We start from the raw sequence: 23,250 nt of genomic DNA, 5'->3' as shown, positions 1-23,250 counted from the left end.
TATTTGGTTGATTTCAATCAACTTTTGCAAGATTAAAAAATAACAAGAATTATGAATTCAAACACATATTTATTAAATATCCACTGGGTGGAGGGTCTTGTGCATTGAGGATATAAAGATAAAGAAAGCATGATTCCTTTCCAGTTAAGACACTTTCAATCTAGTAGTCAAGGATGAGAAAGGTATGGAATTATCCTGGTATTTTTGCTTAACGAATGCAATATAAAGAACCTTTCCAGATAATGGAAGATCATGCCCACTGAAGTGACTGGGTGGATTGGGAATAGAAACTGGAGAATAAACTTTATGTTTGTGTAAATATGTGTATTTACCTGTGTAAATACCTGAGATAGCTTTGGAAAATGGTTAAGATTTCATTAGAGCGAAATGGGGTTGGGGAAGAAAGCATTCTAGGCATGGGGAATGGTAAGCAAAGGTGTGGAGGCAAGAAGGGAAGGGATCACCTTGCCCTCAGGAGTCAACCAGAAGTCAATCTAATCTCCCTCCTTACATCTGTTTCCTGTCTCCTTTAGCTTTCTTCAAGTGTCAGCTAATGTCCTATTTTCTGCAAGAAGTCTTTCCTGGTCCTCTTTGTGCCTGGAGACAATCTGAGATTGTCTCCCTCTGTGTATCTTGTCAATACATAGTTGCTTGCATGCTGCCTCCTCCATAATACTGTAAGATTTTAGAGAACAGGGACTGTTTTTTTTTTTTTCTTTTCTCTGTATCCTCAGAGATTAACGCAGTACCTGGCACTTAGTAGGTGCTTGATAAATTCTTGTGGTTATTAATTCTTCTGTTTGACAGCCTTTAAATATATATGTATTTACATACATACATAGATACATATACATATACATGTGTGTGTATATACACATTCACTCCACTTTCTTTGCTTTCCTGATTCCCTTCCTTTGGGAACTTCCCAGCATTCTTTTTGTATGATGGTGCTCAGAACCTAGCTCTTTTGATGGTCTGCTCAGGCAAAACACAATCATTACCCTGATTCTATATGCCTATCTTGGATCTAAGATCAGGCTATCTCTTTTTTTAATGCTGCAATAATATATTGGTCATTCATATTGAGCTAACAATTAAGAAAAAGTCCCATCTTTTCCAGCCTTGTCTTCCTCATCTTGTTTGCATGAAGTTGGTTTTTTGATTCCGTGTGAAAACCTTACATTTATCCTTATTAAATTTCATCTGTTTAGATTTAGTCCAACAATCTGATATATTGAGAATTTTTCTTTGGACCCTGTGTTCTCCAAAGTAGCTTTTGTAGCTACAAGACCTTCTTGTAACCTTGTATTACCTTTGAATTTGATAAGCACAATATCTCTGTTCTTTATCTAAACTTTGGATAAAAAAAAATGTGTTAAATAGAATAGGAACATGCATAGATCCCTGGGCTACTTCATTAGAGACCTTTCAAGTTGAAATCAAGTCATTAATATGAACACTTAGGGTGCAACCAGGTCTGAGCCCAGCTAATGATGGGTCAAACCCATATAGTTTCCTCTTTTCCATAAAGACAAGCCTTTCTCAAAGGCTTAGTGGCTCATTGGGCTTCCCTACTACCTTTCCTTGTTACTTCCCATTTCAGTTAATTTATGTGGCCTGTCCTTTTAGATCTTACCTTAAATTTGATAAACAAAAGGGCCTATTAGTTTCTAAAAGTAATTTAATGAGCACCAGATTAAATTTTCCATTATATTTCCTTATACACCCTAGAACAGAGAAAGAAGATAGTATGTCAAACTACAGAGCTCAGTTAAGTACAGTTTGCTTTACTCTTAAAGTATTTCAACTGATCGATCAATAAACATGTATTAAGTGCCTACTATGTGCCAAGGACTGTGCTAAGGCTGGGGGATTTAAAAAGAGGTAAAAGATAGTTCCTGCCTTAAAGGTGCTTATAATCTTATAGGGGAGACAATTTTCAAACAAACATTTACATAGTAAGGTATATACAAGATCAACAGGAAATAATTTATGAAAGGAATGCATTAGAATTAAGAGGGATTGGGAAAAGCTTTCTGTAAAAGTTGGGATTTTAATTAGGACTTAAAGGAAGCCAAGGAAGTCAGTGTATAATTAGTTCAATTTGTTGTTTTCAAAGCTGTTCTGTTTGTATTTCTTTCTGGCCTTCCTTCTGTTAATGCTTATGTTAAAACTGGGTCTTGTCCTGGTCCTCCTGACCAGGATCCCTACCCAGTCCTACTCATTATACTAAGTAACTTTACAAGTAGCTGGTATAAAGGGTTAATGGAAGGAACTAAGATTGCAAAGAGGAACCTGAAAGTCCCAAAGATCAAAGGAGTATAATTTACAAATTGTATCATATATTAATCAAAATTTGCCTCCTGGAAATATGTGTTGAATCAGTAGAAGTCATCCAGGTGTTGCTGTCAAGGTTCTGGTTGTATGATATGTAAATTCCAGACAGAATCCAGGCCTCCGCAACTTCAACAAAGAGGGGTTGATAACTTTGAGATGATGACTTAAAAATTTTACTGGTAACTTTGAGGTGATGTCCATACATCACCAACTCTGGCGTGGTACAGATAAAGGTTCGTCTGTTCTTCCCCAAACCCTATCAAAATGAGACCTCAAACTCTTGCTCCCTGAGTCCTCTTCTCTCTCCATTGGGTCCATATTGCCCAGTGCTTCCAACTCTAGTTCATGGTTACATGACTGATAATTTTCTGCCTCTCCCCTTCCCCATCCTCTTCCTCACACTGCCTGCCTCCCTTCATCATTTCATCCTTCTGTCCCACTATCCACTTCTATACCTTCTTTGCCACTTGTCTCTGTACCTTATGTGGTTATCAAAATGTGATTGCCACCTTCTTTCCTGCTGCCAATGATAGTCTTTCCTGGCAAGTACTCAAAGAACTGAGTACTTGCCTGTCCCCATGTCATAATTTCATGAATTAATGATCATTTCATATCTATACTTAAAAAATATCTCGGTGACTTTTTTCTTTCTTTTCTCTCCTGCTCCATTACTTTCATCATTGAATACCACACCTAATTATTCTTCAAAGCTCTTTTTGTTTCATCAGTGGGCTTTGACAGAAAGAGTGGTGAAAAGGTCTGGTGGAAGTCTAGACAAAATGGAATGAGGCTGGAGGATGGGTAGGACTGAGTTGGATAGGGAGGATGAGGTCATGGGATTGGAGAGATAGTAGGGGAAGTCAGGTTGCATTTGGGCTCTTACTTCAGGAGGACAGGCCTTCGGGGAGCATTAAAGATAAGCTGCAAGGGCGTTTTAGAAATAGGGGAGGAGTGTGCTGAGAAGGTAGAATTTATTCATGGAAGTTGAAATGCTGAGGAGAAAGGAATGCTGATGCTAAGACTTCCATAATCTGGGATCCTTAGGCAAGTTCCCTCTAACCTGATAGCCTGGGCCTACTCAGAAATTATTCTTGTGAGGGTGGGCTGGGGTGTAAATTTGGGCTGGTGACTGTTCTCCTTAAACTAAAGTCCTTAGGAAAATATTAATGTGTCCAGAGAGATAAGAGATGATATGTTGCGGCATGTGGCCTTTTATCCACACACTCATATGATGGTCTGTAGCCTCTAACCTAAACTCTGAAAAAATTAATGGGCAACAAAAACTAAGTATAGCAACGTAATAGGGTAGCTTAAGAACACACACAAAACTGTCACTGGTCATTTTGGTCCAGGTGAGTTGAATTTCTACCTGCAATGAGATGGGCTGAAAGTTCCAGTTCTGTCTTTTATTCTCATAATTATCATTTAACGTCTTGGGTAATGCTGTCATCCCAGGGGGAAATCCCACAAGGCCCCTCTTTTTCTAGTTTATTCTTTTTCATTCTTTCTCTCCCTCAGAGAAAGAAGCTTTCTAGATTATTCATCTGGGGCAACAAAAGCATTTCCCAACCTCCTCCCTTTTGGATAGTTGTCTGAGAGCAGTCCTAGGATAATTTGAAGAACTCATGCAGATGCCTCCTTTGAACCCTAACGTATAGTGTGAAGGTTTTGACACGAGTGGCAGATGCATCCACTATACTTTGGAGAAGAGAGGAAGCACGTAATATTGACTTACTATAACCTTGTATAGCAATGTGTTACAATGCAAAGAAAAAAGAACTTAGAATTCTGAACCTGAAATTTGAATTTGTACCTGAGTTTGAATTCCATTTCTGCCACTTATTGGGTGTGGGACTTTGTGAGGCTCAAATGAGATTATGAATGTTAAGCACTTTTAAAGTGCTATCTAAATGCAAGTTATTATTAATTAGTTTCCAGTCACCAGACCTCAGATTCCCTGAGCCTTTCACTGCAGTCTTGTTGAGTTCAAACAATTGAGAGCACAATGCAAGGTTTTCCTCGTAAATGTTCAACCAAGTTGGGGAGGAAGAATGTAGGCACATACTTTTAATTTAAATTTAACCTGCATTATTAATATTTTTTCTGTTATTTCAGAGGCTTTGTTACCTCCATTTTGGGTTTTCTTGGCAAAGATGGTGGAGCGGTTTGCTATTTCTCTGGCTCATTCTCTCACATTACCATAAAAGGTTACAGTGAGTCAATATTACATGCTTCCTCTCTTCTCCAAAGTGTGGTGGATGCATCTGCCACTCATGTCAAAACCTTCACACTATGCATTAGGGTTCAGAGGAGGCATCCTGCATAGGTTCTTCTGATTATCCTAGTGTCCTGAGTAAACTGAGGCCAACAGGGTTATTAAGTGACTTGCCTAGTGTCACACAGTTACTAAATATCTGAGGCTGGATATGAACTCAGGTCTTGGTGATTCCAGGCCTGGCACCATGTTAGCTGTCCTGTTAATAGTACTCTAAGTCTAGAAAATTAACAAAACACTAAATTAAACCCTGAATTGTAGTGATTTCCAATTTCTGAAGTTTAATAATAGGGCTTTTAGCAGGCCAATTTAAGTTGGCTCTCATACACCTCTGGGCACTTCCTTTGGGGGAATCAATATGGGACAATAGAAAGAACACTGAATTTTTGGGGTCAGAGAACCTCCATTTGAGTCCTGGCTCTGCTAATATGTATCTGTTTGACTTCACTTCTCTGGGTCTTGGTTTCCTCATGTGCAGAATGAAAGGGGTTGGGCTAGGTTAGTGAGGTCACACTTAAAGTAAACTTTATTTACTTAAGGATCTCTGCAGGTCACAACTTGACTTAGAAAACCACATGTTAACATCATCTATGTTTTAATGTATTTTTAATTATTTTTAAAAAACATTTCCCAATTGCATTTAATCTGGTTGCACTTGGCTTAATGAGGCAATGTTAGACACCTCTAGAATAGATGACCCTATGATCTTCCACTGATTCAGTGTCTTAGTGGGCTAGGCGGGTGGGGGAGGCGGGCTCTTGAAAAGTGCTATGCCAGGTTTTACCCTAGAGCTTCATTTAGAGGCATAGCAAGTATGGGTACAACAAAAGACTTCACTCGTTAAGAGAGGACCTAATAAACTTCTGAGGCTCAGGCTATGATTTCTCTGATCATCAAGCAAATGAGGACATGTTCACTCATCCTGTGTAGAGAATATGTCAGAAGCATTATCTTTGCATATAAAAATATGATGATTCAGTTTTTTCCACAAAGAGACTACCACTTTTTTTCCCTCAACAAAAGTTCTATCCTTTCCAGCATAGAGACTATTTAGGATCTCAACAAAACCTTCTCTAATTTGGCTATAGAGCGTATCAGTTCACATTTACATCTTATAACTATCAATTATCTGATTTTGCTCTATTGATTGTGCAAAATAGACTCTGAATTCATCTGCAGTGATAGGGGACAGCTTTTTTCCAAATTTTGTTTGTTTAATGTAGCACTCGTAGCCTGGTAACCAATATAATCTCCTGTACAGCATCAGTATTCAATAAATATTAATTCAAATTGAATTGAATTGTTTATGTGGGGAGAAGGAAAAATGTGAGAACTCTGAGATTTAATATCTTAGGACTTTTTACTGAAGATTAAACAGAAGGAAATTATGAAAAATATTTTTATGACATATGGTTTCTTCCCAGGAAAGCAAATTTAGGAGAGAAAGAGTGAGTACCACCAACATGTTTACATAATCCATCTTGCAGCTCTCTGGCTCAGAATTCTGTTTGCCTTCATTCTTCTTTCTTTTCTCTCTCCTTGGCCTCAGAGGGGAATGAGACTCCTTCTGTAAGAGTTTAACCTCTAACTGTCAGATGGGGAGTGTCTTGATTACAAGGCTGGATTTGAAAGCTATACATAACAATGACTGCGGTATCCCAAAACAACAGAGCTGGAAATAAACCCCAGAGTGCATCACATCACATATCTAAGCTGGCTGTCAAGTCAAAAAAAACATTGTGATAATCTGGCTCTCTCCCTGGCTGGTTGTTTCCCAGCATCTGCTTTTGCCTGCTTGTACGTCTGTATTTTATGGTAGCTTCAGGGATCAATGCCAGGATTCTGGGACTATGCCCAGGGAATAAATACTAGTTTCTGCCACTTGCTAATATATGATTATAAATAAATTCATGTGCCATGGCAACCCTATTTTTCTTTACTAAAGAAGTAAGATGCTAAAGACTTTTAATGAGGGTTGAGATATATTCTTTAAATATTTATTGTGGAAAGATATTTTGACTATTAGAAATGTATGAAAGAAATTATGAGTGAAAAAATAGCAATAACTGTAGATTCAGTTACAAAAATAGTGCTGTCTGTAGAACTTTTGATAATTGGTTAAACAAATGTTTGTTAAATACTTATTGTGTGCTATAAAAAATTACAGGCCCTGGGGTTACAAAGATTAAAAATTATATGGAGGTTGGAGAGGATAGTACAAGATCTGGAAATGGTTAATAGTGTAGTGTATGGCTACAAAATCTCCCCATCCCTTGCATCTGGCACCATTCCAGAGCAGTGAGCTTCCTCCTTTCCCAGCTATTTCTGAAAGCAGCTTCAGGTTAATTTGAATAATCCAGCCCAGCTGTTCTGAATGGGTGTTCTAGGGCAGGGGATGGAAAGACAATTAGAGAGAGTGGAGCCTAAAGTGGGAGACTGCTGTCATAAGTGGCAGATGAACTGCTTGGATGATAGTGGAGAGAAGCAAACAATATTGGCTTATTCATTCCTGCGTGAGAATGAAGGCAAGAGACTTGTTTAAATGGTGCAAGAATGGAATGCTCCCTCAGAGGTCTGAGAAATATTTAGTAAGAAAAGTACAGTTGTGGGTGTACAAAATAAGGTTTTTAAAAGAATGGAAATATTTTGGCCCTGAGGTATGTATTTGTGTTGCAAACACAACTAGACAAGGCAAGTTCTCCAGAGAGTTCATACATGAAATAGAATGAATATCTAATGCCTCTTCCATAATACAGCTTTTCAAATATTTGAAGATTGTTATCATGTTCTAAGTCTTTTCTTGTCTAAGCTAAACATAATCAGTTTATCTCAACTAATCCTCGTACGACATGATTGCTTGCTCCTAATATATTAGTTACCTTTACTCCAGCTTAACGGTGTATCTTCCAGTGTGATCCCAAATTGGAGACAATTCCAGATGTGATCTGATTGGGACATTGTATGGTATGTCTGTCACTTCCCTTCATCTGGATATTACAGTTTGATTGCAGCCTAATACCTCTTCTTTCCCACGTTAAATTTTTTTTTATTAATCAATTTATTTTTAGTTTTCAACATTCATTTCCACATAATTTAGAGATCCAAATTTTCTCTCCATCTCTGCCCTCCCCTATCCCAAGAGAGCAGGCATTCTGATTACTCCTCCCAATCTGCCCTCCCTTCTATACCCCCTGCTCCCACTTTCCCTTATCCCCTTCCCTTCTATTTTTCTGTAGGGTATGATAGATTTTAATACCCCATTGCCTGTATATCTTATTTCCCAGCTACATGTAAAAACAATTTTTAACATTCGTTTTTAAAACTCTGAGTTCCATATACTCTCCCTTCCTCCCTCCTCACCCACTCTCATTGAGAAGACAATCAATTCAATATAGGTTATACATTTGTAGTCATGAAAAACACTTCCATACAAGGCATGTTGTGAAAAGCTAAGTACATTTCCCTCTATTCTATCCCACCCTCCATTTATTCTGTTCTTTCCTTTGAGCCTGTCCTTAATCTAAAGTGTTTGCTTCTGATTTCCCCCTTTGCCATTTACCCTCCCTTCTATCATCGCTCCTCTCTTAGTCCCTTCCCTCTGACTTTCTTGTAGTGTAAGATAGATTTTCATCCCCAATTGAGTGTGCATGCTATTCCCTCCTTAATCCAAATCTGAGAAGAGTAAGGTTCACTCCCTCCCTCTCACTCCCCTCCACTGTAAAAGTTTCTTCCTGTCTCTTCTGTGTTAGATAATTTACCCCATTCTACCTCTCCCTTTCTCCTTCTCCCAGTACATTCCTCTTTCACCCCTTATTTTATTTTTTAGATATTATCTAAAATCATATTTTAGATATTATCCCTTCATATTCAACTCACCCTGTGTCCTCTCTCTCTCTCTGCATATCTGTCTGTCTATCTATCTATCTATCTATCTATCTATCTATCTATCTATCTATCTATCTATCTATCTATCTATCTATCTATCTACACATATATATGTAGATAGATAGATATAGATATGCAGAGTTGTGTATCTATGTCTATCTACATCTCTCTCTCTCTCTCTCTCTCTCTTGCTGAGAAAGGTCTCATGAGTAACAAATATCATCTTTCCATGTGGGAATATAAATAGTTCAACTTTAATAAGTACCTTATGATTTCTCTTTTCTGTTTACCTTTTCATTCTTCTCTTGAGTCTTGTATTTGACAGTTAAATTTTGTATTCAGCTCTGGTCTTTTCAACAAGACTACTTGAAAGTCCTCTTTTTCATTGAATGTCTATCTTTTTTCCTGAAGTATTATACTCAGTTTTGCTGCGTAGGTGATTCTTGGTTTTAATCCTATGTCCTCTGACCTCTGGAATATCATATTCCAAGCCGTCCAAACCCTTAGGGTAGAAGTTGCTAAATCTTGTGTTTTCCTGATTGTGATTCCATAATATTTGAATTGTTTCTTTCTAACTGCTTACAATATTTTCTCCCTGATGTGGAAGCTCTGAAATTTGCCTACAACGTTCCTTGGATTTTTCCTTTGGGGATCTGTTTCAGGAGGTGATTGGTGGATTCTTTCCATTTCTATTTTACTCTCTAGTTCTAGAATATCAGGATAGTTTTCCTTGATAATTTCTTGAAAGTTGATGTCTAGGCTCTTTTTTTCATCACGGCTTCCAGATATTTCAATCATTTTAAAACTATCTCTCCTGTATCTATTTTAGGTCATTTGTTTTTCCAATAAGATATTTCACATTGTCTTCTGTTTTTCATTCTTTTGCCTTTCTTTGTCAGTCTTATAGAGTCATTATCTTCCATTTGCTCCATTCTAATTTTTAAGGAATTTTTTTTCAGTGAGCTTTTGTGCCTCTCTTTCCATTTGGCCAATTCTGCTTTTTAAGACATTCTTCCCCTCATTGGCTTTTTGGACCTCTTTTGCTATTTGGGTTGGTGACTATTTGACATTGCTCTTTAGGGATAGAAGAGGGTTTCTTTCCTTCAGTATTCTCTTCTGAAGATGAACCCTTATCCTCCATTTCCATAAATTTAAACACCCTTCTATACTCCTCTTTGAACTATTCTCTCACCCTATCCTGATGAATATCATGCCACTGGAACCAGATGGCTCAGGAGAAGAAGGTGAGGTTAGCGACCTTGCACAGCCGTCCCTCACTCAGATCAAAGTCAACTGCAAGTCATGTCATCATCTTGATATCATGGCTATCTTCGAGAACAAAGGACAAACACAAGGACAACTCTCTCACCCTCCCCTCTAAAGATTCCTTCCTTATCCTCTCCTCTCTCTCTATCCCCTTAGCATTTTATTTCTTCTAAATTTAGAACTCTTAAAAGAAATTTTGTACATACATACCTACACACACGCACACATATATTGTTTCCTCTTGAGCCCATTCCCTATGAAAGTAAGTTTCCAGAAGAAACAGCCCTCTTTCCCTATATAATTTCCCTGCATTGGTTCTTCCTCTTGTGTCTCATCTATGTAAGATAATTACTCTTTTCAGCTGTTCCTTAATGGTTTTACATTTTTTTTTAGCTTTTATTTAGTATTTTATTTTCCCCCAGGTACATGTAGAAACAATTTTTGCTATTTGTTTTTGAAACTTTGAGTTGCAAATTCTCTCCCTTTGGTTTGCTTTTTGAAATCATATCATGCTTAGGTCTACCCCAGTCTTTCTTATGAACTACCCAATTACTAGTAGCAATCTTAGATATATGTTTTATATTTTAGTACTGCTTTTCTTGCCTCTTATATGTCAAATCTTCTATTAAATTCAGTTTTTTTTAAACAAAGTTCTGAAAGTCTGACAATTCATTACATAGCTATTTTTTTCCATTCAGGATTATGCTTAGCTTTGATAGGGATGTTATTTTTGTCTGGGAACCCTAATTCTTTTGCTCTTCAATATATAGTGTTTTACACACACATATATATAAATATATATAATATAAAATATATAATATAAATATTATAATATTAAAATATATTATGTTAAATAATATAATATATAATATAAAATACACACACACACACACACACACACACACATATACATATATATATATGAAAGACCTATAGTCTTTTAGTGTTGCCACTGCTAGGTCTTGTGAGAGTTTAGTTGTGACAACACTATATTTTTTTTCTTGTTGCTCATAATATCTTATCTTTGAGCTGGTGGTTTCAGAAATTGACTATAATATTCCTGTGGATTTTTCTTGTAGGATCTCTTTTAGGTGGTGATTGGTGGATTATTTCTATTTCCACTTTCTTCTCTTATTCTAAAGCTTCATGACAATTTTCTTTTATTATTGTATCAAGATTATTTTTTTGATCATAGCTTTCAGGTAGTCTGATTATTCTTATGTTTTCTCTTCTTGATCTGTTCTCTAGATCACTTGTTTTTCTTATGAAATGTTTCAGATTCTCTTCTATTTTTTCATTCTTTGTATTCTGTTTTATTATTTCTTAGTCTTTTATAAATTTGCTGGCTTTCCTCTACCTGATCTGATTTTCAAGGAATCATTTTCTTCCTTAAGATTCTGGATCTTCTTTTCTAATTGGTGGACTTCTTTTCATAATCTTCTTGTTTTCTTTGGATTGTTCTTATTTATTTATTTATTTTTAGTTTTCCTCAGTCTCCCTCATTTGATTTTTAAAGTCTTCTTTAAGTTCTTCTATAAATTCTTTTTGGGCTGGTGACTATTTGACATTGCTCTTTAGGGATAGAAGAGGGTTTCTTTCCTTCAACATTCTCTCCTGAAGATGAACCCTGGTCTTTTCTATTCCCATAATAACTCTCTATGATTGGATTCTTTCTCCTTTGCTTGTGCATTATTTTTTGTAATAACTTAATTTTTTTTTAATCACCTGTAGTTCTGGGGTGGTGCCTCAGGCCTCAGATTCTCCTTCAGTTCTCTCTCACCTTAAACCCAAACCAAGACCTCCAGTCTCCTGTAAGTGCCCATAGTCTGCAGCATCCTTACTCCACTGTTTCAGCCCTCTCCTGGTGTCTGCTGCAGTGGATCTGGTATTCCTTCCTTCTGTCTTCCTGCCTCAGATGCCCAAGTCCTCTTTCTGCCCCAGGAGTAAAAGTTTCTGTCGCTGGAGCCAAGGCAGCTGCCCAACCCAGATCACCACTAGAGCTTTCTGCTTGTTGTTTAAGAGGTTCTTAGTCTGGAGGTGTCCCAGGAGGATCTATTCTGTCCCTTCTCTCATTTATTTTTACTTCTCCATGTTTGTCTTGAGGTACTGTTTTATCTCTTTTGTGGAGAAAAATCTTGAGGGCTCAGAATTTTCTGACCTATGCTGCCATCTTCCCAGAATCTCCTGAGGTTTTCTCTTGAGCTGAACTTCCAAGAATTCAAACACTTCTACAGAGAGTACAATTCTAATGGACTGGCCGCTAGGCTCAAATGTCAAGTGCTCAATTACCTGAAAGATTATTTCACATGAAACTCAAACAAGGAAAGTGCTTGTACAGTGGTCAGAAGAAGTGGTAGGAAGACATTCTCAAGGTTTCTCTAAAGAACTTTAGTATGGATTGTAAGACATGGGAGACACTGGCACAGAAGTGCTCAACAAGGTGTGTCCCCCTCAAAGAAGACACTGAATACCATGAGCAAACCACAACTGCAGTAGCACAAGGAAAATGTGAGCTGTGTAAATTCAGAGACATCTCCATCCCAAATGTCCAAATGCATTACTTGTACATGACCTATGTTTTAACCTTCTGAACTCATATGAACTGTTTAGCTATAGATGAGTATACCATACCCTGACCCAGGGGTGGAGAACCTGTGGCCTCAAGATCCTCAAGTGTGGCTCTTTGACTGAATTCAAACTTCATGGGACAAATCCCCTTAATAAAAGAATTTGTTCTGTAAAACTTGGACTCAGTCAAAAGGCCACACTCACACTAGAAGATGACATATAGCCTCAAGGCCACAGGTTTCCCATTCCTGTGACCTGACCCCCAAATTGTTATGTTATCAGTCCCATTCAAAAATGAAGGACAAATAACAGCCATCGTTTGATTAACATAGCCTAAGATCTCATGAACACTTCTGGTTGTTGAATCACACTGATTTGGAGTCTATAAAAACTCCCATACATTTTTGCATATAAGCTGCTTTTTAGAAATATTTTTTCCAACTGGTACTTATCCAGGTGATTCTATGAATTTCAAGTACAAGACTTTGTGTGTATCCTCATACATTTTATCTAGTTAGCAATATTAGCCCACAGTTTTAGCCAACTGAGATCTTGTTTGTGTTCTATCATCATTGTATTAACTATCCTTTAGAAGATTAATCATTTTTCTCATTTCTAAAATGAGCTGGAGGAGGACATGGCAAAACACTGTAGTATCTTTGCCAAGAAAACCCCAAACGGGGTCATGAAGACATGACTGAAATGAATGAACAACTTCCCTTTGTGCTGTTGGCAAATTTAATCACCATGGACTTTATGTCCTAATCCAAGTTGATAATTAAAAAGAGAAAATAGAACTGGGCTATGAAAAGTACCATGAGACATTCTACTAGAGACATTTCCTCCTGATCCCCTCTCCTCCATTCCTCAATTGATATAGATTCATTAAATAGTACTCTTTGTATCCTCTTAGACAAGCATTTCTAAATCTACTTAACTGTATATGACATGAGATTTCACTAGCTCATTTGGAGTAAAAAATTTGTGGTTAAAAAAACTATATGTAGCTGAGTTAAGAAGCTTTGGACACTCACACATCTTTGAAACTTTGTTGGATCTGGGATCATGTTAATTTTAAAACTTTCTCCAATGATGCAGATGGCTATAATTGCCACTCCCCCCTCCAAATGGTTGGTGTCTTTCCTTTTTTAAAGAGTCTCGAGAATTGATCCCTTAATGCTATCAAGTTGCTTTGCCTCTAGTCTAGATCTATTTTGTGTATAGTTGGCACACCAGCTGCTTTTCTCAGCTGCTGTTTTCTTGAGTACCATTTCTACTCATAGCACATAGGGACTATGATGTAAAAACCAAATGTAAGAATAATAAAATAGCTAACATGTATGTAGCAATTACTACGTATTAAGCAGTGAGTAAGCTGTTTTACAATTATTACCTCATTTGATCCTCACAACAAACTTGGGTGGTAGATGCTATATTATTATCCCATTATACAGGTGAGGAAACTGAGGCAAATAGAGGTTAAGTTCTGAGGCGGGATTGGAACTCAGGTTTTTTTTGACTTCAGGCCTGGAACTCGTATTCTTATCCTCTATACTAAAGTTTGGTACTGTCAACCTTTCACAGAGTTTGTTCTAAGAAAGACAAAAGAAAATTAGGCTATGTCCATGTTTAATTTCTCACTCTGCCATCATTTTACCTCTGGACAGAGGAAATACCTGTTCTGTCAGAATCGCCACCCCCCCCCCCCCCCAAACCCGCCCTACCAACTATACTAGATTACGCCCAACCTTGGGTAATCTAGACAGAAAAATCCCTACCTAATCATGCCTAAGCAGAACACAATGGAGCTTCCATACCTTTGATAAAATCAGTTCAGGCTGGGATTGGCGTCTGACTAGGATAATACTCAATGTAGTCTCACTATCAGTAATGTCCTTATGAAGAACTTTAGAGAAAGGGGCTGGGAGTGGGAGCTCTGAGTCTCTAAGATCATTTTTTCACAGTGCATAAGCTATAATTATTTTTATGTTGAGATTTGGAAAGTGTTAGGAACCTTGGTAGCCTAAGGAAAAATGCCTTAAGAAGTAAAAGGGAAAAGCAGAGGTAGAGGAAAAGGGTAAATAAATAAAAAAGGAAAAAAGGTAAAAATACTTGTAAATGGTGAAGAAATGTTCTTCACCTAGGCAATTAGGTGGTACAGTGAACGGAATACTGGACTTGGAATCAGGAAGGTCGGAGTTTGAATCATATCTCAGGATTCCAGCAATAGGACTTTGGGCAAGTCACTTCTCAGTTTCCTTATCTATATTACTGTGAGGATCAAATGAGATGATTTATGTAAAGTTCTTTTAAACTTAAACAGCTATATAAATGTTATTGTTGTTACTATTATTTTACCTCTGTCCTATATCACATGGAATGATATCTGAGATGAATCCTATAGTTCACTTAAGTCGTGGGTGAGAATAAAAATAGCCACTGTTGTTTCTATGGTAACATGAATTCCAAATTCCAACCTATTTGTAGTTTGGGGACTTCTTAGGTAGGTAAAATTTACTTATAAAACATAGTACTATTCAAGGTTTGGCACTTTATAGAATGGCATAGAAACTTTTAAATGCAAATTATGATTATTTTTTGTTTGAGGAAATAGCTAAAATTGTTTCATTTTTATAGTCTTAATACAGTTGATATAGTGCAAAGCACAGAGAAGTCATTTAGCAGATATTTTTGAATGAATGAATGGACAAAGTTATCCATTGGGTGGCCTAAGAACATATCTTGATAGATAAATATCCCCCCATTGATTTTTCTACTGCCAAATCTAAAATAAATGGAATTCAGATTGAGGTCATTGTTGAATCACAGGAAAATATAAACACATGCATGCACAATTTACCAGAAAAATATTGTTTAATAAATATAGTGCTCATTAATAAAATATAACTAACATAAGGCAAAGTGCCATCTTTATAAGATTTATAATTTGGAGGTATAAATATTTAAAAGATTTCTTTAATTTTTTAAACTAATTTGTGCTTTGCATTTGGATTTTTTCAAGGAAACTCTTCAAATGACTCACATTGCATTTGAAACAGTGTCAGGTGCTTATATATTATTCAAAACCTCATAGTTTCTGAGGTATACCAAGCAAGATTTTTTTGATGAAAACTAAAACATTTTTAGCAAGTAGAGAGAAAATATCAATGGGTAGAAGAGCTGTAATATTAAGTCACTTTGCGGTTTCTTCTACAATGTATTATATTAAAAAATTAAATCAATATAGTGATATGCTTTTTTTAATATAATATAATTAATTAAATAATTTTCAGTTTTCAACATTCACTTTCATAATGTTTTGCATTTTAAATTTTCTCCCTCTTTCTTCTCCCCTCTCCCTATGGTGACATGCAATCTGATATAGGCTGTATTTACATATTCATGTTAAACACATTTTCACATTAGTCATGATGTAAAGAAGAATTATAATGAATGGGAAGAACCACAAGGAAGAAGAAACAAAACAAAACAACAAAAGAGAAAGAGGGCAAGTAGTATGCTTCCATCTGCATTCAGATTCCAAAATTCTTTCTCTGGATGTGGATGGCATTTTCCATGTGAATCTTTGGGAATTGTCCTAGATCCTTGCATTGTTGAGAAGAGCTGAGTCTATCAAAGTCAGTCATCCCACAATGTAACTGTTACTGTTTTTGATGTTCTGTTTCTGTTCATTTCACTCATCATCAGTTCATATAAGTCTTTCCAGGTTTTTCTGAAACATACCTGCTCATATATGCCACAACTTGTTCAGTCATTCCTCAATTGATGGGCAGTCCCTCAATTTCCAATTATTTGCAATCCCTCCCAAAGTTGCTATAAACATTTTTTTTTTGTCCTTGTGGGTTCTTTTCACTTTTATATGATCTCTTTGGGATACATAGCTAGTGGTGGTAGTGCTATATCAAAAGGTATGCACATTTTAGTTGCCTTTTGGACATAGTTCCAAATTGTTCTCCAGAATGATTGGATCAGTTCACAATTCCATTAGTGTTCCAATTTTCCCACATCTTCTTCGACATTTATCATTTTCTGTCATGTTAGCCAATCTGATAGGTGTGAGGTGGTACCTCAGAGTTATTTGATTTGCAGTTCTCTAATCAATAGTGATTTAGAACATTTTTTTCCCATATGACTGTAGATAGTTTTAATTTCTTCATCTGAACATTGTTCATATCCTTTGACCATTTATCACTTGGGGGATGCTTTGTATTCTTATAAAATCAATTCAGTTCTCTTATATATTTTAGAAATGAAGCTTTTATCAGAGACACTGATTGTAAAAATTGTTTCCCAGCTTTCTGCTTCCCTTTTAATCTTGGTTTCATTGGCTTTGTTTGTGCAAAACTTTTTCATTTTAGTGTCATCAAAATCATCCATTTTGCTTTTTATAATGTTCTCTATATCTTTTTTGGTCATAAATTTTTCCCTTCTCCATAGATCTGACAGGTAAACTATTCCTTGCTCTCCTGGTTTACTTATAATATTAATCTTTTTATCTAAATCATGTACCCATCTCTCTTTATCTTGGTATACGGTGTAAGATGTTGGTCTATGCCTAGTTTCTGCTATCCATCCTATTTCCCCCTCTATTTATACTTTTTTTCTCTCCTTTCTCCTTTTTCCTCTTCACTAGAGCTTTGCTTTAGACTACTACCTCCCTCAATCTGCCCTCTCTTCTGTTAACTCCCTCCCTTTTATTTCCCCATTTCTCCTCCTGCTTCCTATAGGGTAAATTAGATTTCTATACCTAACTGAATATGTAATTCCCTCTTTGAACCAAATCTGATAACAGTAGCATTCAAACAGTGCTCATTTCCCTCCTTTATTTCCCTCTACTCTAACAGGTTTTTGTGCCTTTTCATGTGATATAATTTACTCTTGTCTGTCTCCTCCTTTCCTCTTTTTCCAGTACAATCCCTTTTCACCATTTAATTAGAACTTTTTAACATCACATCAAAGTCAACTTATATCCATACCCTCTGTCTATGTATACCTCTTTTAAATGGTGTAATAACAATACAGTTCTCAAGAGTTACAAGTGTCATCTACCCTTGTAGGCATATTAACAGTTTGCCATTATTAATAACATGATTTTTTCTTTCCTGTTTACCTCTTTATGCCTTTCTTGAGTCTTGTATTTGAACATCAGAGGAGGAGAAAGTGATACTGGTGACCTTGCACAGTCCTCCCTCACTCAAAACAAAGTCAAGTGCAAGTTATGTCATCATTTTTCTGATGGCATGGTCTTCTTTTGCCACGAGGGATGAACGCAACAAGAATCAAGCTACCATCCCTGTGGCGAACCTGCCCCTGTCACCACCTTAGCTAAGTCAATTTTTATTCCTTAGTTTCCTCATCTGCAAAATGAGAATGCTAGACCAGAAAGTCTCAGAGTCCTTTCCTAGTCTCAGTCTATAAATTCATAAGGCCCATATTCCTTAGGGTTTTATTGAGACTTTTAGCAGTACCTTAAAATTGAGATTCCCTTACTGAGAAATGATCTTCTTTCCCCCACACCTCACCTGAAAAATACACATAACTGCTTGTACTAGTAAAAGGTGAGGTTCAGATTTTCTCCTCTCCATTGTGGTTCATTACCTCCTACACTCCAGTACTCTGTTTGGACCAGGAATAATTCTACTTGCTCCACTGTTTACTCCACTGCACAGCCAAATTATTCATATACTGCTTGATTTATGGCCACATAGCATAATTTTCTGAGACTATATGGTCTCCCTAATGCATGTACTTCACTGTATGTACACAGGGCTGCCACTCTTTTTTAAGAGGAGAGCCTCTGTCTGTATAAGAAAGCTTCATGTTAGCACTCGCAGTCATCATTGTCTCTGCCTCTCTCTCTATTCTTTGCTTTCTAGCTCTCAATTAAATGGTCAAGTCCAAGCTTAGATACATACTAAACATGATTCAAGCAATATAGTATCAAATATTAAAGAGTTAAAGGAATACTTTAGCAAGAAACATTGTCAAGCCCAAAGGACTTTGCATTGTTAACCTTGTTAAAAGGAATTAACCTTGTCAAAGAAATCTCTCTACAAGGCTCTACCACCTTTTACATATAGATTTTAGAAATTTATTTACCATATATGTGAGTTTTGTTTTTTCCTTCTAGGCAGGAATGTTGAGTAACTTCAGAGAAAGTTTAGTTTCTGGGATAGAGTTGACTATGATTATGAAGCAGAATTATAGTAAAAAAAAAAAAAGGAGTCCTAATTTTATACATATTTATCTATCTACTTACCTCCATACAGCTATGCACATGCACACACACATATACATATACATACATACATATATACATCTATCTATCTGTCTATCTATCTATCTATCTATCTATCTATCTATCTATCTATCTATCTATCTACCTATCTATATATCCATCTAATTTCACAAATGAGGAAGCTGAGGCCCAGAGAGATCAAGTGACTTGATCAAGGTCACACAGGTAGTGACAAACACTCTATATAGGAAAGATAGAGAAAAAGAAACAGATAATTAATAAAATCATATATTTATCATGGGAAGGAACCTCAGAAGTGATTTAGTCTGCCACTTTCATTTTTTATAGATGAAGAAACTGAGGCCTAGAGAATGGAAGTGGCTTTTCTAAAGTGACAGGCAAAAAAATGAAAGAACTGGGATAAGTTCAATTCTTCAAATCTAGCATTCTTTCCATGAGCTTAAAATAAACAGTGATAAAATGTGTCAGTATAGCTTGTCTAACTCTTTACTCACTCACTGGAATCTATAAGTTAAATAAATATAATTTTAAAAACATTTGTAAGTAAATATCTTATTTTTAACCCAGCACATTTTAGATAATTTGTGATTTTGCAGGATGAAAACTGGAGCAAATGAATATCCTCTAGTTTACTTCTTGCAATTCCTTGCTCTTATTTCCAGCAGCAATTTGAGTTTTGTGTCTGGTATACTACTTGGCCTAATAGGCAGCTTCCAGATATAGCTGATAGAAAAACTTACCCTAAGCATCATTCTAGAATAAGTTATTCAGATGCATATCTAAACCCAAACTGCTGTTCTGAATAAACAGCAAACTTCAAATACTAGAGGGAGCATTTAACTAATTAGATTAAGACCATTAACCCTTTCTTGTGGAAATGAAGAGCAAATAGTAAAAAACCCTTCTCAGAAATGGTGAGAGAGAGAGAGAGAGAGAGAGAGAGAGAGAGAGAGAGAGAGAGAGAGAGAGAGAGAGAGAGAGAGAGAGAAACAGATTCTGTCTCCAAACATCCATGAGTATTGTGAATAGTGTTCCTCTATAACTGAATTCAGCCTATAGCAGTAAAGCAGGATATCAAGACCAGTCACATTGCGCATATATTATTCCTGCTAATACAGATGGCTGTATGGAAGAGAAGGAGGGTATGATATCCAGGGGAAAAATAAATGGAAATGAGTCAGGAGAAAAAGATGAGATGAATACTCAATTTTCCTAGATAGTGTGATATATAAACAAAAGATAAAGGAAAACAGAATTATTAAACACTTTTCTTCCAAATGAAAAGGAAGGAGAAAAATAATATCCAAAGTCTCAAATGGAAAAAAAGAAGAAATTTTGCCTTTTAAAATAAGAAAGTGAAACATTTTAAGGTCCCTAAATAAAGGATTTATAAGCTGGAATCCAGGGAGTCCCAAGGTACCTGTGGATAGATTTCAGGGTAGAAATTGACTTAGAAGGGAAAAACAAAATAAAACATTTTGATTTTTATTAATCTCTATTGAAACATAGCATTTCCTTCAATTATGATTTAAAAATCACATTATTCTGAGAAGGGTTCCTTATAAAAGTCTTATCGACTTCACCTGACAGCTCAAATGTCCATGAGACACAAAAGCTTAAGAACTTTTGTTATAGAATGATTAAAGAATGTTATGAAATTAACTATTTCTTGTTATTTTTGCCTTAGGATGTGCTCAGCAACAAAAGATAGAAACAAACCAATTCTCTCCTCCTCCCTGACCCCCCACCCCAACACACACTTGACTTTTCTGGGGCATTTACCATAATAGATTCTCTCCCTCCGTCCCGCAATAAATGGTAGACTCATTAATGCTAAAGGACGATGATGCTTCAAAATATAGATCCTGCTATTGTCTCAGATCTTTTGTTTTACAGCACTAAATGAATCAATAAGCTTCTTGATCAGCTTTACTTTCAAGTGTAATTAAGGATCCTTTTAGATATTTGAAGAGCAAGCTTTTAAGCTTATAAACCCCTTATATTTATTTATTCAGTTCCCCAAAATGACTCTTCTTAGTTATTCCCAGTTCTTGCTTTTCTTTCTTGCTAATCACACAATGACCTTGTGGGGTTCAGAGAACAAAAGTGAGAATGACCCATTTCTACTTCAAGTTATGACTACAAGCCACAATTGATTATACATCAATTATCAGGCTAGTGCTATATTTCCCCAAGCAAAATCTAATAGAAAAGTGCTTTAAAAGTGATTAAGCCAAGTGAGAAGCGTGTGTAAGGAATAGAAATGGGGTTTCAATTCATCTCTCCCTTCATAATAACAGTTTTTGAAATTTACATTACTAAATATGGTAACTTTACTTATAGGAGAAATCAATTACATTACCAAGTTCAAATCTTTCACCCTCCTCATCCCCTCTAGTTATGCTCTAATGTATCACTGTACCTAAGAAATTCAGTCTAGGGAAAGTGGTACTATTTTTTACTAAAAATTCCATGAATAATATTATATAAAAATTAATTTATGATAAATGATTTAAATCTCTAACTCCGAATAGCTTCTTTAAATATCGTCAGAATATGACACCTCACCCGTAGAAAGGAGTCTAGAGATCCATTCTCCATGTATTCAACCACAATCATTACTGGCCTGCCTGCAAAGAGAATAAATGAATAGATTAGGATTATGATGATAAGACCGATGATAATAGATGATATTTACAGAGAATTTTAAATGGTGCAAAGCCTTCTATATTCATTATCTATCAATCTTTGTGGGAAAAGTCCTACAGCTATCATCATCTCCACCTTCTAGATGGGAAAACTAATGCACCAACTAGCTGCCCTGATATCTAACTTTTAACAGAATTTAAAGATTTATAAAGTATTTGACATTATGTTGACTCATTTAACCCTCGCAACAATGCTGTGAAGTAGATATTATCATTACTTCCATTTTACCAAATGAAGAAACAGATGTTAACTGACTTGCCCAGGGTCACACACTCATGTGTGAGGCAGGATTTGCTCTCAGGTGTTCCTGACTCCAAGTCCTGTATTCTATCTACTGTGCCACCTTAATACCTTTAGTCTCATAGGGAAGAAATCTCTTCAGTTTTCTAAAAAACATTTTAACCAAATCATTAGGCATGACTAAGAAAAGGAATATTGATTTGAATCATTAACTAAATAAATATGCAGATCAAATCTGGGGTGTTTTCCTTTTAGAAGTAATTCCCCCAAAAGTTGTGAACTGATACAATTCCTCTAGAGAGCAGTATAGAAGTATGCCCAAAGACATAAAACCATGTATATACCCTTTGACCCAGCAATACACTTCTAGGTTTCTGTATCCAAAAAGATTTCACAAAAAGAAAAAGGACCTATTTGTAAAACAAAACAAAACAAAACAAAAAAACTCCAGCATTTGTAACAGCACTTTTCATGGTAGCAAAGAATTGGAAATAGAGAGGATGCCCATCAACTGGAGAATGGCTGAAAAAGTTGTGGTATATGATTGTAATGGAATACTATTGTGCTATAAGAAATGATGAGCAGGGTGATTTTAGAAAAATCTGCAAAGACTCACAAGAATTGATACAAAGTGAAGTGAGCAGAACCAGGAGAATGTCGTACACAGTCACAGCAATATTGTACAACAAACAACTGTGCTATTAGTAACAGAGTTGTTCATAATTATGTAGTAACTAATTAGCTAATTTATTCTAAGTAATACCGTGATTCAAGACAGCCCCAAAGGACTCATGATAAAAAAATGCTATCTACCCCCAGAGAAATAATGTCATCTAAATACAGATTGAGGCTTCCTTCCTTCCTTCCTTCCTTCCTTCCTTCCTTCCTTCCTTCCTTCCTTCCTTCCTTCCTTCCTTATAAAAAAAATGCTATCTATCCCCAGAGAAATAATGTCATCTAAATACAGATTGAGGCTTCCTTCCTTCCTTCCTTCCTTCCTTCCTTCCTTCCTTCCTTCCTTCCTTCCTTCCTTCCTTCCTTCCTTCCTTCCTTCCTTCCTTCCTTATAAAAAAAATGCTATCTACCCCCAGAGAAATAATGTCATCTAAATACAGATTGAGGCTTCCTTCCTTCCTTCCTTCCTTCCTTCCTTCCTTCCTTCCTTCCTTCCTTCCTTCCTTCCTTCCTTCCTTCCTTCCTTCCTTATAAAAAAAATGCTATCTACCCCCAGAGAAATAATGTCATCTAAATACAGATTGAGGCTTCCTTCCTTCCTTCCTTCCTTCCTTCCTTCCTTCCTTCCTTCCTTCCTTCCTTCCTTCCTTATAAAAAAAATGCTATCTACCCCCAGAGAAATAATGTCATCTAAATACAGATTGAGGCTTCCTTCCTTCCTTCCTTCCTTCCTTCCTTCCTTCCTTCCTTCCTTCCTTCCTTCCTTCCTTCCTTATAAAAAAAATGCTATCTACCCCCAGAGAAATAATGTCATCTAAATACAGATTGAGGCTTCCTTCCTTCCTTCCTTCCTTCCTTCCTTCCTTCCTTCCTTCCTTCCTTCCTTATAAAAAAAATGCTATCTACCCCCAGAGAAATAATGTCATCTAAATACAGATTGAGGCTTCCTTCCTTCCTTCCTTCCTTCCTTCCTTCCTTCCTTCCTTCCTTCCTTCCTTCCTTCCTTCCTTCCTTC

At 36.4% G+C, this 23,250-nt stretch overlaps 1 protein-coding gene across 1 annotated transcript in view; it reads right to left on the bottom strand.

Annotated features, from left to right (window-relative positions):
• The window catches only part of EPHA6 (EPH receptor A6), a 673,066-nt gene that overhangs the window by 2,832 nt on the left and 646,984 nt on the right, over positions 1-23,250 (bottom strand). Inside the window, exon 12 of the mRNA XM_072621534.1 lies at positions 21,180-21,241. Coding sequence (XP_072477635.1) covers positions 21,180-21,241 — 62 coding nt within the window. The remainder of the gene's footprint in view (positions 1-21,179; positions 21,242-23,250) is intronic.

Source organism: Notamacropus eugenii, chromosome 6 (genome assembly GCF_028372415.1).
Source record: "Notamacropus eugenii isolate mMacEug1 chromosome 6, mMacEug1.pri_v2, whole genome shotgun sequence".
In the NCBI taxonomy this organism is placed as follows: domain Eukaryota; kingdom Metazoa; phylum Chordata; class Mammalia; order Diprotodontia; family Macropodidae; genus Notamacropus; species Notamacropus eugenii.
Note: the sequence above shows the minus strand (reverse complement) of the source record. Positions and strands in the feature narration are given on the sequence as shown.